Consider the following 16,480-nt stretch of genomic DNA (forward strand, 5'->3'; position numbering starts at 1 on the left):
ACTTTTATGCATTTGTTACATTGTATTCAACGATATTTAGAAACTATTTCATTAATATAGGTTTAAATATAGAATGTAACCCTGGGGGGAAATATTTGTACACATCAATGTTTGTACTTAGTGGGAGCTAATAATCACAGCATCAGAGGATTTTTTGTTGTTCAGGAAATCAAAACTTTGAGTTCAAATGGATTTAAAATCTGTTGGTGTAATGGTAAATATAGCAACATATCAAATTCAGTGGATATATACATACAGAATAATCGGTGATCATATAATGTAAAATGCTTTCAATTAAGTCCCACTCTTTCTGCAAAAGAAAGATACAAAGACAAGAACGTTCTTAACACAGGAGAGTCACGTTGCTAGAATACATGGTGTTTGTAGAGTGTTGTTCAAACATTAATGCTTCCCTGTCTGGATGGTAGTGATCTTTCTCATTTTACAGATGTGGGAAATGGGTGAAGAGTACCTAGAATTTGCTTTCTTTTAGAAACTCCACCTGTCCGCCCACTGAAGTGAATCCTATTGGCAGGGCAGTGCTCATTGCTGGAGTGAGGGGTTGCAATTTGCACTTATGTGTGCTAGCTGAAGTTAGTATAACCTGCCAGTTTGCCCAAGCAAATCAGATGTGTACGCATGCATGTGTGGTAGCCCAATCTGGCCTCATGTGAAAAGAGATGCTACCATAAATAGTCTAAGGGTATGTCTACACTACGAGAGTAGTTCGATTTTACTTAAATCGAATTTTTGGAATCGATATTGCAAAGTCGAACGTGTGTCCACACTAAGGACAGTAATTCGACTTTGTGAGTCCACACTAACGGGGAAAGCGTCGACATTGGAAGCGGTGCACTGTGGGCAGCTATCCTACAGTTCCCGCAGTCCCCGCTGCCCATTGGAATTCTGGGTGGAGCCACCAATGCCTTCTGGGTAAAAAAAATGTGTCGAGGGTGCTTTTGGGTAACTGTCGTCATCCATCCATCCCTCCCGCCCTCCCTCCCTGAAAGCGCCGGCGGGAAATCAGTTCGCGCACGTTTCTAGTCAGTGACAGCGCGGACGCCACAGCACTGCGAGCATGGAGCCCGCTGCGACCATAGCTGCAGTTGTGGCCGTTCTCAACGCCTCGCAGCTTATCATCCACCTTTCCCAGAGGCAGATGCAGATGCAGATAAGTCAGGCGAGGAGGCTATGGCACCGCGGTGAGGGCCTGAAGTCTGAGAGTAGCACAGACCTCTCAGAAAGCACGGGACCCAGCGCCGAGGACATCACGGTGGCAATGGGTCATGTGGATGTTGTGGAACGGCGATTCTGGGCCCGGGAAACAAGCACTGAGTGGTGGGACCGCATAGTGCTGCAGGTCTGGGATGAATCCCAGTGGCTGCGAAACTTTTGCATGCGGAAGGGAACTTTCCTTGAACTTTGTGAGTTGCTGTCCCCTGCCCTGAAGCGCAATGACACCCGGATGCGAGCAGCCCTGACTGTCCAGAAGCAAGTGGCCATAGCTCTCTGGAAGCTTGCAACGCCAGACAGCTACTGGTCAGTCGTGAACCACTTTGGCATGGGCAAATCTACCGTGGGGGTTGTTGTGATGCAAGTAGCCAAGGCAATCGTTGATGTACTGCTGTCAAAGGTAGTGACCCTGGGAAACGTGGAGGCGATCATAGATGGCTTCGCAGCGATGGGATTCCCAAACTGCAGTGGGGCCATAGATGGAACTCACATCACTATCCTGGCACCAGACCACCAGGCCAGCCAGTACATTAACAGAAAGGGCTACTTTTCCATGGTGCTGCAAGCACTGGTGGACCACTGGGGACGTTTTACGAACATCTACGTCGGATGGCCGGGCAAGGTTCATGACGCTCATGTTTTCAGGAACTCTGGTCTGTTTAGACGGCTCCAGCAAGGTATTTACTTCCCGGACTACAAAATAACTGTTGGGGATGTGGAGATGCCTATAGTCATCCTCGGGGACCCAGCCTACCTGCTAATGCCCTGGCTCATGAAGCCCTATACTGGCGCCCTGGACAGTGAAAAAGAACTCTTCAACTACCGGCTGAGCAAGTGCAGAATGGTGGTGGAGTGTGCTTTTGGCCGTCTCAAGGGGAGATGGAGAAGCTTACTGACTCGCTGTGATCTCAGCGAAACCAATATCCCCATTGTTATAGCAGCTTGCTGTGTGCTCCACAATCTCTGTGAGAGCAAGGGGGAGATCTTTATGGCGGGGTGGGAGGTTGAGGCAAATAGCCTGGCTTCTGATTACGCCCAGCCAGACAGCCGGGCGATTAGAAGAGACCAGCGGGACGCGCTGTGCATCTGGGAGGCTTTGAAAGCTAGGTTCCTGACTGAGCAGGGTAACCTGTGACTTTTAAGTTAGTGTACAGAGAAGCTGAACCTGCCCCCGTTTCTTTACCCAGTTAATGTTGACTATCCTCTCCAGTTACATACCCCCTTCGCCCCCTTCCAACACACGTTTAGAAATAAAATCACTTCTACTTTGTTAATGAACACCGTTTTCTTTATTACTGTTTTCGCGTGAATGTTTTAAACCTGGGACGCAGACTGTGGTGGGGAGCGGGTGTAGTGTAGTGACGCAAATGACGCTTCTAAACTCCAGGATTGACAGGCTCCGCTGTGGTGGACTGGTTGTTTCAACGGAGCCTGTCACCCCTCCTGATCGGGACTGTGTGTATGGGGGGGCTATGTGACTTTGTGGCAGGGGGAGGACGGTTACAGACGGTTACAGATCCCCTGCTGCGTGGCTCTGTGATCCAGGATAAGGACCGCCGCATAAGATCTGTAACTGCCCTCCCCCGCCACAAAGTCACAGAGCAACCCACCCCCCACCACAGAACATGAAAACCACCTCCCAGACTGATCAGGGTAACTAGTGACTGCACTGTGTATGTGCCCTGCTGCTGGACCTGCCCCCCGCCTATGTACCCTGCCAAAGGTGACTGTCCTGTCCAATTACCAACCCCCTTCCCCCCCTCCTCCAAAAGAACATGATGGAAACAGTAATTAACGGAAACGTATTTTTTATTAGCAACTACACATGGAACTGGGAGGTGAAACTTGGACGGGGGCTTGTGTGAGGCGGGAATGAGAGCCTTCTACTACTAGAGCTGTCTGCAGGGGTGGAGTGAGAGTTTGCACGGACTCTGCCGCCCCTCCTTCTTTGCACTTTGGGTGAGGGGGGTATGGGACTTGGTGGCGGGGGAGGGCGGTTACAGATAGACTGCAGTGGGGCTCTGTCCTCCTGCCTCCATTCCTGCAGAACATCCACAAGGCGCCGGAGCGTGTCCGTTTGCTCCCTCATTAGTCCAAGCAGCGTTTGAGTCGCCTGCTGGTCTTCCTGCCGCCACCTCTCCTCCCGTTCCATGTGTGCTTGGTGCATTTGGGACAAGTTCTCCCGCCACTGGGTCTGCTGTGCTGCCTGGGCTCGGGAGCAGCCCATAAGTTCCGAGAACATGTCCTCCCGTGTCCTCTTCTTCCTACGCCTAATCTGCGCTAGCCTCTGGGAGTGTGATGCCAGGCTAGGTTGTGAGACAGTCGCAGATGTGGCTGTGGGAATGGGAAAAAGGGAGTGAATTCCTCAGAAAGATAAATGTAGTTGTGAACAAAGAACATAGTCTTTCTCTGTGAACAAGACCATGCACAGCACCTATCACATGCGCACTCAGGACAAGGTTGAATTCTCGGCCTTCGCATTCAGTGCCTTGCACTGCAGATCTGAGAAGCGGGGCAGGACACCGGAATTTGTGTAGCAGGCAGACATGGTAAGCCGTAGACTTGTGGCAGCTTAAAACTTTAATATTAGCACTGGCCTCCTTTCACATTGAAAGCAATGTCAGTCCCTGCTGCCAGCAATCCGGCAAGCAGGAACTCTGCCCCTGTCCCACCCCCTCGCGGCTGTCCCCGGGAACGATCCCTGTATGCTGCCCCTCTCCCGCCTCCACCGCGTGGCTGCAAACCAGCGGTTACAGTTCTGTAAAGGAACGGGCAAGCAGTCCCAACACTAACATTCCCCTACCTAATTCAAAGCAGGTCACCATGAGTGACATCACCCTGATGAGGATCTCAGACAGCGAGAAAGAAAGAATGCTTCGGGAAAGCCTCCAAAGACCAGGGCCGTATGCCGCCCTGCTGTGCAGGGCAATGATCCCTGAGTACTTGATTGTCTCGTGGCGCGGAAACGTGTCATACTACGGAGGACCCAATAAGGCCGCTCTCCCCAGGAACCTGATGCAACGGCTTTCCAATTACCTCCAGGAGAGCTTCCTCGAGATGTCCCAGGAGGATTTCTGCTCTATCCCCGGACATATAGACCGCATTTTACTGTAGCTGCACTGGCAGGGACTAAACAGTAGAGCGGCTTGGGCAGAACAATCATGCTAAACCGGACATTGTTAGATTTTTTTTTTTTTCAATAGTTGCACTGCCCAGGACTGAAACGTTAAGCGCCTAGGGCAAACTAATCATGAGAAACCCATTGCTGTTATTCTTAATATTCCTGTTCTGTTAAAAATAAATGTTTAGATGTTTAAAACACTTACTGGCTGATCCTTCCCCAGATTCTGTGTCCGGGTTAACGGCTGGGGACGGTTGGTAGGGGATCTCTGTAAGGGTGATGAAGAGATCCTGGCTGTCGGGGAAATCAGCGTTGTAAGCGCTGTCGACTGCCTCGTCCTCCTCATCTCCTTCCTCATCTTCCCCATCCGCTAACATGTCCGAGGAACCGGCCGTGGACAATATCCCATCCTCAGAGTCCACGGTCAGTGGTGGCGGCCGCACCTAGGATGGAATGCAGTGCCTCGTAGAAACGGGATGTCTGGGGATGGGATCTGGAGCGTCCGTTTGCCTCTTTGGTCTTCTGGTAGCCTTGTCTCAGCTCCTTGATTTTCACGCAGCACTGCGTTGCATCCCGGCTGTATCCTCTCCCTGACATGTCTTTAGAGATCTTCTCGTAGATCTTTACATTCCGTTTCTTGGAGCGCAGCTCGGAAAGCACGGACTCATCGCCCCACACAGCGATCAGATCCAAGACTTCCCGATCAGTCCATGCTGGGGCCCTCTTTCTATTCTGAGATTGCACGGCCATCACTGCTGGAGAGCTCTGCATCGTTGCCAGTGCTGCTGAGCTCGCCACGATGTCCAGACAGGAAATGAGATTCAAACTGCCCAGACAGGAAAAGGAATTCAAATTTTCCCGGGGCTTTTCCTGTGTGGCTGGTCAGAGCATCCGAGCTCGGACTGCTGTCCAGAGCGTCAACAGAGTGGTGCACTCTGGGATAGCTCCCGGAGCTATTAGCGTCGATTTCCATCCACACCTAGCCTAATTCGACATGGCCATGTCTAATTTCGCGCTACTCCCCTCGTCGGGGAGGAGTAGAGAAGTCGAATTTAAGAGACCTCTATGTCGAACTAAATAGCTTCGCGGTGTGGACGGGTGCAGGGTTAATTCGATGTAACGGCGCTAACTTCGACATAAACGCCTAGTGTAGACCAGGCCTAAGAAAGCAGGCATAGAATTGAAAAACAATTGACAAATATCTGCAATACACTAAGGTGACCAAATAATAAGCCTATGGTGTATCAAACTGCTTGTTGGATCAATGTTCGTAAACTATGCCAGTTTTTGCCTGTGTATATCGGCTATTCTTTCAAATTCATGAACCTGCGTGCAGCCTGTGTTTTGAAATGGAAGTTTGGCAAAGTAGAGCTAAAATGTTGAATTTTACACAGTCTGAAATGGATTCTGTAACTTTTAAAATTTTAATTAAAAAAACCTCCCTGCTCCTTCCTATCAAAGGAAGAAAATCATAACACCCCAACTTGACCCACCTTCTCAGAAAAAATCCTAGCAAATAGACCCCATGACTTCCCCAGATATTTAAGAGACTTGGCCTTATTCAGACCTTGGAAAATGGAACTGATTTAAAAAAAAAAGTTTTCATTGTTCTGGTAGATTAATATAGATTTAAAATATTATAGGAAGGCTCCCACAGTTGTGACGGGTGTTCTATTATTAATCTGATAAACAGTGTGTCATATTAACTAGTGTAGTGTAAATAAAATATCCTGTCATGATGAGCATCTGTAATGGCAATGTTGAGGTAGCATTGGGAAGATCTATAACGGTAAGCATTCTAAGAACAAGAAGTCTCTTTCTGTTCTGTTGTCCTTTAATTTCATTATAAAAATTAATGCATGTATTTGAGCTGGGGAACCTGTTTCTGTCCAACATTCGTTTTCTTTTCTCCAGCCTCTTTAATTTAAGCCTTGGCCATCAGGCTTAACTCTGACTTTTGTTTATTTTTTAGCATTGGATACATGAATGTTATTGAAAGGAAGCAAACATGCAGTGAATGTCACTTGAATTAGCATTTTGTAGCCAAAGGCCCTTCCTCCTTTCCTATTGGTTTAACCCATGTTAATATTGAAACCTATATCTTTCTTCAAAGCATCTGTCACTCAAATTCCAAGTGATTTAGAAAATAAAAGCTTTTTGGGTGAAACTGTAATCACTAAAGTTCTGTCTGCTTTTGGTACATTTGTGAAGATCTCATGGTGCTACTTCTAAGAATTTTCTCTCTTTGTGGCACTGTAGTGCAAGAGTTATATAGCTGCCTGACGTACTCTAATCCAGAGGTTACATCAGACCATTGAAATCAGCATTATCACTTATTTTGGGATCTCGGAAATATTAGTATTTTTATAACTGTTACAAGATATCCTTAACTGAATAACATTATAGAGTCGATAAGTTCCTTCATATAAAAAGTTGGTAGAATATTAAGATAGGTGAACTGAACCAAAATGTGGCTCATAAAATATTTTCAAACTTGGGTGCCTAAAGTTAGGCACCTAAATTAATGGCAGATTATTTTTTCTTCTTCCACAGAAGCTGAACTGGAGGTAGTTCACTTTTGAAAAACAAGCCACTTAAGTGCCCAAATATTGATTTGAGTGACTACAATTTGAAAATGCTGGCCCAAGTGACTTGCCCAAGGTCACATAGTAAACACTTTGCTGAACTGAGAGTAGAAAACTGGTAATTGGGATTCCTGGGTTCTACTTTAATCATTCAAAACATTCCCTCTCACGCAAAATACAAATATTTTCTTTTGTCCCGCTATCCTCTGCCCGTTCCTCAGCATTCACAAAGAAATCTGCTCCTTTTTAAAGCAACTTCAAGAAAAAAAATTGGTCTGTAAAAAATGTAGTTCTTTAACGTAAAAAAAAAAAAAAATCTCTCCCATAGTTATTTGCTAACATCTGTTTTTACAGCTCATTTAGAAGTGTGTTTTCCTGTAGCTGTTTCGCATCTATAATTTTAATAAACCTGTTGGCAAGGGTTAAGAAAGATCTCTCAAATCACTGGGTGTTTCTATTTGGCAATCCAGTATTTAGAGACAGAGCAGCCCTATAGCTCAATAGGATTCTAGCAGAAAATAAGCATGTACCCCTGAATCTAGTAGAGTAAGGACTTTTCCCATACTCTGTACTATCTTTCATAGTTTCATTATTGCTGTGTCTTTGTTTTTTTTAACAAAATGTGATATCTTTTTAGTTTCTGCAAACTTAATGTGAAAATATTGCTGGAAGAGAAGGATAATTCTTAAATAAGTTCACAAATTTCTTTATGATGAGTAAAACAGTGATCTGATCTTGCCAGAAAATTGATATGACCACATATCAGAACTCTTGTTATATCAGAGTCTGGATCTGCCCTCTGATATGCACTCATTGTTCTAGTTAAAATCAGTGGAAGCTGCATGCGAGTATTCAAATGATGAACTAATCACACAGAAAAATGAAGAGAATGGGCCAGATTCTTTCCTGCAACCACACTGTGCTTGGCGGATGGAGAGGCATGGGATTTCAGGGAGCTGATTTTGGCTCCCTGATTCTTGTAGACTCACAGAATTTAAGGCCAGAAGGGACCATTGTGATCATCTAGCCTGACTTCCTGCACATTGCAGACCACAGAACTTCACTCCAATGTTAGATCTATAACCTCTGGCTCAATTACTGAAACCCTCAAATTATGATTTAAAGACTTCGAGTTTCAGAGAATACACCTTTTACTCTAATTCAAACCAGCAAGTGACCTATGTCCCATACTGCAGAGGAAAATGAAGAACCCCCATGGTATCTGCCAATCTGACCTGGGGGAAAATTCCCGACCCCAAATATGGTGATCGGTTAGGGCCTGAGCATGTCTGCAAGAAACACTGGGGAAAGAATTCACTGTAGAACTCAGAGCCTGTCCCATCTATGGCCATTGGTGATGTTTGCAAGATATTCTGATAACTGGTCTGAATAAGTACCAATGGCGAGGGCCCTATCAAATTCATGGTCCATTTTGATCAATTTCATGGCCAGAGGGTTTTAAAATTGGTCAATTTCACGTGTTCAGACTTTTACATCTGAAATTTGAGTGTTGTGACTGTGGGGCTCCCTTTTCTGGAAGCTGGGACTCACAGCTGGGGTGCTCTCAGCAGCAGGGGGAGATTGGACCCACATCCAAAAACCTCCTCTAGCTGCAGGAACCTTTGGGGCCCAGCACTGGAACTTCCTTCAGCAGGGGGATGTACTCAGAGGTGGGTCTGATCTCCCCCGGAGAGTGGCCGTGCAGGAGAAGGACAAGTCCTGTCCCTCCCCAGCCTGGGAGGGACTTGCAGCTAGGAGCCCCCATCTGGGGTGCTCCCCACAGCAAGGGGAAGATCAGATTTCATGGGGAAGGGCTTATTTCAGAGTCCGTGGCACATGTGTGGGTAGGTATTGGGGCTCCTATGGATGATATGGCAAGGAACCACCCCCCCTTCCTTATAGCCCACTGTAACCCTCCTATGGGGTGGGGAGGAGGAATGCATGGTAAGGTCCCAGCAATGGGTTGGCTGGAGGACCTGGATGGAAAATGAAGGGGGGGTTGGTGGAAGCCCCGGGTAGTTATTTGAATGATCATGGTGTTGCCTGCACTGCAGACTTTTATCTGCTGGGTAGTCCCAGACATCTAATAATAAAGTTGTGGCCTGATTAAATCCATATCAAGAGTCTCCTGTCCTTCTTTCGTTATAGCCGGTTAATGGGGCTGGGTTAGGCTTGGTCTACACTACCCCCCCTAATTCGAACTAAGGTACGCAACTTCAGCTACGTGAATAACGTAGCTGAAGTTCGAAGTACCTTATTTCGAATTAGTTGAAACTTACCTTGGTCCACACTCGGCAGGCAGGCTCCCCCGTCGACTCCGCGGTACTCCTCTCGGCGAGCTGGAGTACCGCAGTCGACGGCGAGCACTTCCGGGTTCGACTTATCGCGTCCAGACTAGACGCGATAAGTCGAACCCAGAAGTTCGATTTCCAGCCGTCGAACTTGCCGGTAAGTGTAGCCAAGGCCTTAGATAATAATTATTTAATGACAATAGATGTTGAGATTCAAAATGTTAAAGCTTTATAACCATTAAAACACAAATTGTCAACATCACCTATCAAAATATACAAAATAAATATTTTTTAAATTCTAAGTTCTCAAAGAACAATTTTCTTTGCCTATCTGTAAATTTTCATTATTATCGATGGAAATATTTTGTATTGATTTGTGTGTGTGTTTAGTGAAATCCAAGCCTACGTATTAAATATTTCCAACTGATACATTTCATAGATACGCGGCAGACTTTGACTCTGTCTTATCCTTTTAGTATGAGATATGGTATAGGACACCTTTTGGTATTAACAGAGATCTTCAAACTGTCAGCTATAAAACGACTCTAAACTGCAAAAAGCCAGTGCATAGTGTCTGATATGTTCCTCAATGGGATCAATTCCCAATGACATCAAAGAGTAGAACTGGGTTCCAAATTAAGCAGAACAAAAATAACTAATAATTTAATTACAACTTATTTTCTTCAAATATAGCAAGTTAAATAAGCTTCCTGGGAGTTTTAGTTTTCTAGTAAACTAGAAAGGGAAAAGTCACTTCAACTAGATTAAGAAAACGGACAAGTAAATTTCAAATCATAGTAACTCAAAGGCAATTTGTTTCTGCAACCTGTGAAGGAAATTTATAGTTTCTTTTGCTATTAGGGTAAACTATAGAACTTTCAGGCCAGGTCAGTTTTTTTGGAGTCAAAGTTGTAGGGTAGCAAAGAAGAGGGTTTTGTAATGGAAATTAGTTAACTATGGATATGCTAACACACTTATGTAAAGTATAACATCATGTATCTAATTTTCTGCACTTTTGAATTCTCTACATGTATCATGATTATCAGTCATGATTTATTAATAAAACTAGATTAAATATTTACAAACATTTTATTATAGCTTGCATGTTCATTTCAAATTAGAAAAAGGCCCATTGGGAGCAAATTTAAAACCTAGGTTACAGCAGAATATTCTGAAACCTTTGAATAGATCTACTGAAAACTGACTGTTCTGTATCCAGTGTTAATTTAGCATACTAATACAACCCCAGAGAATTATCATCATTCAGTCTAGAGTTCTGTTGCTGTTCCTTTATAACTTCCTCCAGCAGTTTTTCCATTTCTCTGGTGTGTGAAATGATCCAACAAAATTCTGTCAACCACATGACACTGCTTTTTTGTTACTTTGCATAAGAGTCGCATATATGGCATATACGTACTTTTAGTGGGTTTTTTCCCATGAATGATTTAAAATGATTGAAATTCTGGAAACTGCTGGGCTTTCTTTGCATTTATTATCTTAAAGAGTAGGGCATACGTATTCTACAAGCCATATGCTGTCAATATTGTAACAAGAGGCTCTTATAAAATTTTCCTCCCTAACCACAAAGCCTAGAGTGTTTGGGCTTCAAGAGAGGGAGGAAGGACTAGATAATCTATTAATTTGTTTTCCTATTTAAACATTTAAAATGTTTCCAATAATCTGAGGTGGTAGGGAGGCAACATCACAAAGCAAGTTAACTAATATTGACATACACTTTTTCTGCAAATTCTTAGACTTTGTCTCCTGAAAATTAGTCGAGTATATTACTAGAATATCACAGCGTACAATTTGTGTCTATAGGGAAGCCCAGTTCCTCCTATTGGGAGGGGTGAGGGGTCGGTGTGTTTTTTTTTTTTTTTTTTTGTGAACCCCAGGAATGTAATATTCTGCAGAGATAATTAAGCAGTATGTAGAAAGGGAGCTCCAAGAGGGACAGAAATCTCTCCAACTCTCCCTTCAGTTTGGGTTAGCAGAATTTTTAACAAGGGACTCTTGAGGCCCTCTACCTAGCATATCACTGGTTTACATTGGAGTCAATTGGACAGGTAGATTATATTTGAAACCCAATTAGCACTGCTTCAGACAAGAAATTGTCAGTTTGGAGAATGTATGGAATAGTTGAACAATCTGTTTAACATAAAACCCTAAATCACAATGTCTTTCTCTCTCTTCCCTCTGCCCCCACCCTCCCCCTTCAGGTGAAAGTTATGTATGTGCATCCAATGAACCATATCGCAAAGTTGATTATACCAAGAATGTCAATCCAAACTGGTCTGTGAATATTAAGACTGGGTCTGCTCGATCCTTGACATCTCTGACATCGATGAAAAGTGAAGTGAAGGAGAGTAAAGATTTCATTAAACCCAAACTGGTGACTGTTATTCGGAGTGGAGTGAAGCCACGGAAAGCTGTGAGAATTCTGCTGAATAAAAAGACTGCTCATTCCTTTGAACAGGTTTTGACTGACATCACAGAAGCCATTAAGTTAGATTCAGGCATTGTCAAGAGACTTGTAACACTAGATGGGAAGCAGGTAAGAGAACAAATTGTCTTGGGTATTGAATATTGGGTACAAATTAAGCTGCTGCTACTTTTATATTCTGTCATCATTTTCAGTTTTTGTTAACATCCAAGTTCTACCCTGCTTATCAATATTATATTGTAACAGTGATTAATTTTTCCAAAATCCTCCTTTATCATCCCAGAAAAGTAGGTTTGCTATTCCTCAACTAGCAGATATAATCACAATTTGGGAAGCTGGAATGGGGAAAAGGAAAAATGCGGGTGAGTACAGCCAATCCATGCTTCCTGTCATCCTCAGCTCACTTGTTTCGTGTCTCCAGTAAATGACTGCTTCCACCTACAGGATATTATAGTAGAAATTCACTAGTTACTAGTGTGTGCATGTGGGAGGGGTGCCCTCAGGGAAAACTAAAATATCTTCTTGTAGTCTTGTTACCTCCTCCCCCTGCTTATTTATTTCACCTACCTATTACCTCTTGTCTTTGACTTTGCAGGGTCTTTGGGTCTCGTTTGTTTGTTTGTACAGTGTCTGAAGTCCTATTGTGCTAATCTATTTCAGGCTGTTAGCCATTTCTATAATATAGATTATTAAAACTCCAGGGCACATTTATGACCTCAGCATATTAGCGATAGGGATGGGGACATTACGGGTAGTGATATTCTTATTGTGGACTGAGGAGAATCTTCAGTTCTTGGTCCTCTGTGGCACTTGGGAATGCTCTGAAACAGGGCAAAACACATTTGGCTGCTGCAGTAACTCTTCCTCATGCTCCTGGGAAGTGGGTAGGGCCAGGCTATGATTGGAGTGGTAGTGAGGAAGAAGCAGTAAGTGTTCTCAGGCAGGGTAGGCAAACTTCTAGAAAAGCTTTCTCTTCTAATCTGCTGCTTTATTCCTCTGCTGCAGACCTGAGGAGAGCTGTCACGGTTACCTCTTCGTTACTGTGCAGTTTTTCAACTGTGGAGAAGAGTAAAGATGGCAACTGCTCTATTAAGGGAGGGAGATTCAGACTATTACCCCAGCACAGACTGAGAACTGCCCTACAGGGCAGTAACGTATTTAGATGGCTGGGGACAGTGATATCAGTAACTTCATGCTGAAATTCTGCTTCTTTATATGCATCTCCCTTTCCAGAATGAAGCTGTGGAAGCAGATATTTCTACACAACCTGCTCATAAAAGCTGTCTCTTCTCCTTCCCTGTTCCCGCCCCCACAATATACATAAAGCGTGGAGCAAACTAAGGTCCTTGGCTGATATAATTGCATCTGAGTAGGCTTTGCTCTATTGACAGAACTATCCTTCACAGTGCAGCGTTTGTTTTGTTTTTTCCACTTGTACATAGGGACAAAGGCAGCACTGAGCCCAAATGCCACTTAACCAATTCCTGACTTCTTTGCAGGTGCTGAATTAGATGGGCCCATCATGCATATGAGGAAGAAGGTGGGGGGGGAGGGGGGAAGGAGTAAGTTTAGAGTAACTATCTGTTTCCCAACAGGCAATGATTCCTTCATTTCATGCTGTTGCAGTGTTTCAGCAAGCCTCATTATTCTTTCTAGTGAGGGAAATAGATTGTTGCCTAGCTCTAGTTCCACCTTAGACATATTTTCGGTGATTAGCTAATAGGATGGGTGGCTGCACAGGTAACCCTATGGTGGCTCTGTCTTCAGGCACACTGATTAGCAGAAAGACTCCTTTGCTTTGGCAGGTAACTGTTCCACCTTCCTAGAGGGGAGATTTGCTTCTGCCTTTCCTGCAGTAATGGCCTGACTCAAACTCATATAACACTGTGTGCGTATGGGTTTTTGTTTTTTGTTTGTCCTTTGCTGGTATACATAGAGATTGGCACCAAGGGCATTTGTATGGTTTGGCAGATGGAAAGGCGCTTTGGTTCCAATTAGCAGTTGATGGAGATTTCTGAGCCCATTTTCCCTAATGTGGTAATTACTTATTCTTCCAAATTTGCTAGGAAGGCAATTCTTTTGTGTTGATGTCCTATTGCTGGCAAAACTTGAAAGGCAACTTTAAAAAAAGGCATTTTGTAATTGTAAAATGTAACTGCTGTTGTGTTTTTTGTTTTTTTTCTTACTTATCTGCTAGAAAATACTCTACTAACCCTTCCGGCCTCTCAACAATTAAGAAAAGTATAAATTGTGCTCTGCTAATTTGGAATTGATATAGGATGTTTGTTTTAAGTTAAGACATTCAGATATTAGTTGCAAAATAATAATTTTCCCCACAACATTCTTCTTCTTTTCAAAAGGAATCCTTAGTTCACTTGTTAATTTGTTTTATTTTCAGTTGAGAGATTTACACTCTGAAGGGGAAAGATTATTAAATTAGTGATCTTTTGAATAAACCTTCCTTTTCCTTTTAATTTCAAGCAGTACATTGGAAAGAAAAGTCTCAAAATAATTGTCTAATATTTTTCATCTACACATCAGACTGTTCTTTTATTATAGCAACAACATGACTATAGTTATGCATAGAGAAAAGCATTTTCTTGAGATTTGTGTATTATGAGAGTTATCTATTTTAAGCCATAATTTATAACATCCAATTAACTGTTCTTCATTCCTTTAAACACCAATGACCTGTAGTTATAACAATAAGATCTGGACTTTTAGATTATTAGATTCTCTTGAGAGTTGAACAACTAGTTCCTGTTTCCCAGATTCTGACAGGGCAGCAGCGTAAGACAAAATACTCTGGTAAAAGTACCCTGGCCTAGACTTTCTTTTCCTCTATTTTGGAGGATTTGCTGGATGTCTTCCTACAACCAGAGTGAGAGCTGTGTCTTTTTTTCTTTTTAATTCATTTCTGGAATCCCTCCTTCCTACTCTGAAGTGAGGCTAGACAGACTAAACTTTGTTTAGAAAGTTAATCCTCTGTGCCGCAAATAAAGGATGGAGTGTTTGGATCTTGTTAAAGGAGCTCAAAGTAGTTGCCAGCACAGACTGGATATTGCCCTACAGGTCAGTAATGTATTCAGATGACTGGGGACAGTAACCTTCTGCTGAAATTGTTTCCTTATATGTTCAAGAAAGCACATTCTGTTGCCAGCTGCATGGTATAGAAATAGAAAGCACATATTGGTCACATAATGGACATAAAATATTGTTTGTCCATCCTCATCTTGACTCACCTCTCTTTCTCCTTCATGCCAACTGCTCGGTGGTTTTTATTAACAATATTATTGGGAATTTCCATGACAATTCAACAAGACTAAAAAGTTGGGATCCTCCCCCAAAAGGTTGTCAGTAAAGTATAACAAATTGTACTAACTGAAAGAACATGCTTCAAACAATAGGTAATGCTCTTAGCTCACGCTTGGGCCTGGAAAACCAATGTTATCTAGGTAGTTATCTCCATGCTGCTGAGTTGAAACAAATTCTCTTCAATGTTCTTTTAGGCCAGCTCCATATAAAGGTCCCATAATTTTTTAAACGAGTGTTAAGTGATGCTCTGTATGTAAGTAAATGTTTCTAGTGGGAGGCTTGTCTTGGGGAATTTATGAAGAAGGCCAAATATACCCATTAAAACAGCCTTGTTGGTGTGAGATTAGACAGCTTTTCTTGATGTCAGCAAGAAATGGATAGGCAAGAGCAAGAGAAGTAGGATTAGCAGTACAATTGGTATCCAAGATCTGTTCCTTCATTTCTCATCATCTGGTTTCACCAGAGAATCTGAGAACTCCAGTATAATTCCCATCTGACTTGGGATCGATGCTTTCGCACAAAGCCTAATAAATAACCTTTCAGTTTACAGAACGAAAAATGATTATTTTCTAGCTTTATAAAAATAATGGTGCCTTATGAGAGGGGAAAAAATGAGATTTTATGATGTTACGTTTGCGAATGTAATTTCAGCGAATACTGGTTACCTATGGGTGGGAAGGGAGCTGAACCAATGATAGTGCAGGGCTGTTTCTGTAAGACATTAATTTTTCAGTTTAAAAATAAACCTTTTTAATCATCAGTAATGCTTACAATGAAGAAACTAGGCATAAGTTAATATGCGTAGCGCTGTAATGACTCTCATCCCCTCTGTATTTTAAGCATATTTTAATTGCACTGTTACATTGCTGTCAGACATTTTACTGCAGGTGTTAGAAATTACTATAATAGAGATTTGCCTCCACATTAGCTGGCATTGTACATACTCAAAAGCTATTGAAAATTGGAACGCCCCCCCATAAAAAGGGTGCTTTATTTTTCCTCTTACGTTTCAGGCTCTAAGCCAGTGCTGCCAACTCTCTGATTTATTGTGAATACTGTAGTACAGTTTTGGCCCCCTGCTTCAGGCGGACTCATGAAGATGAAATTTTGGAGGAACTGAGAAGGAGAGATGGAGAAACTCCCCCTCATGTTGTCCTGTAGGCTAGGGCAGTTTCAATAAACTGGAAGCCCAGAGACCACAAGTTTTAGTCCCAGCTCTTTTACTGATTGCTAAGAGTTGTGAAGGTCACAGAAATAGTGTGGTGATGATGGACCCTCGTGTGGCTACTGTGGTGGTGGTAACTCTCTCTCATCCATTTTGCAGATAGATGATTGGAAGCTTAGCTTTCATGTAAGAGGTGCTGCTGCTTGCCTGAGTGGCGAGGGAGACTCCCAGTCTGAATATGATCCAAGCAATCTTAATGCAGTTTCATCACCGTGAACCTGCCGCAAGAGAAGCTGGGCACACAGTCACACTTGTGGCTTCTCTGGC

The 16,480-nt window shown here is 43.2% G+C and overlaps 1 protein-coding gene across 5 annotated transcripts in view; it reads left to right on the forward strand.

Moving 5' to 3' along the window:
* DCLK2 (doublecortin like kinase 2) overlaps positions 1 to 16,480 on the forward strand; it is a 153,967-nt gene that overhangs the window by 20,961 nt on the left and 116,526 nt on the right. For all 5 annotated transcript variants that reach the window (XR_006174410.2, XR_006174411.2, XM_008166098.4 and 2 more), the window contains exon 2: positions 11,450 to 11,784. Coding sequence is in view for 3 of the 5 variants with exons in the window: in XM_008166098.4 (XP_008164320.1) it covers positions 11,450 to 11,784 (335 nt within the window). In the remaining 2 variants the exon portion in view is untranslated. The remainder of the gene's footprint in view (positions 1 to 11,449; positions 11,785 to 16,480) is intronic.

Source organism: Chrysemys picta, chromosome 5, assembly GCF_011386835.1.
Source record: "Chrysemys picta bellii isolate R12L10 chromosome 5, ASM1138683v2, whole genome shotgun sequence".
In the NCBI taxonomy this organism is placed as follows: domain Eukaryota; kingdom Metazoa; phylum Chordata; order Testudines; family Emydidae; genus Chrysemys; species Chrysemys picta.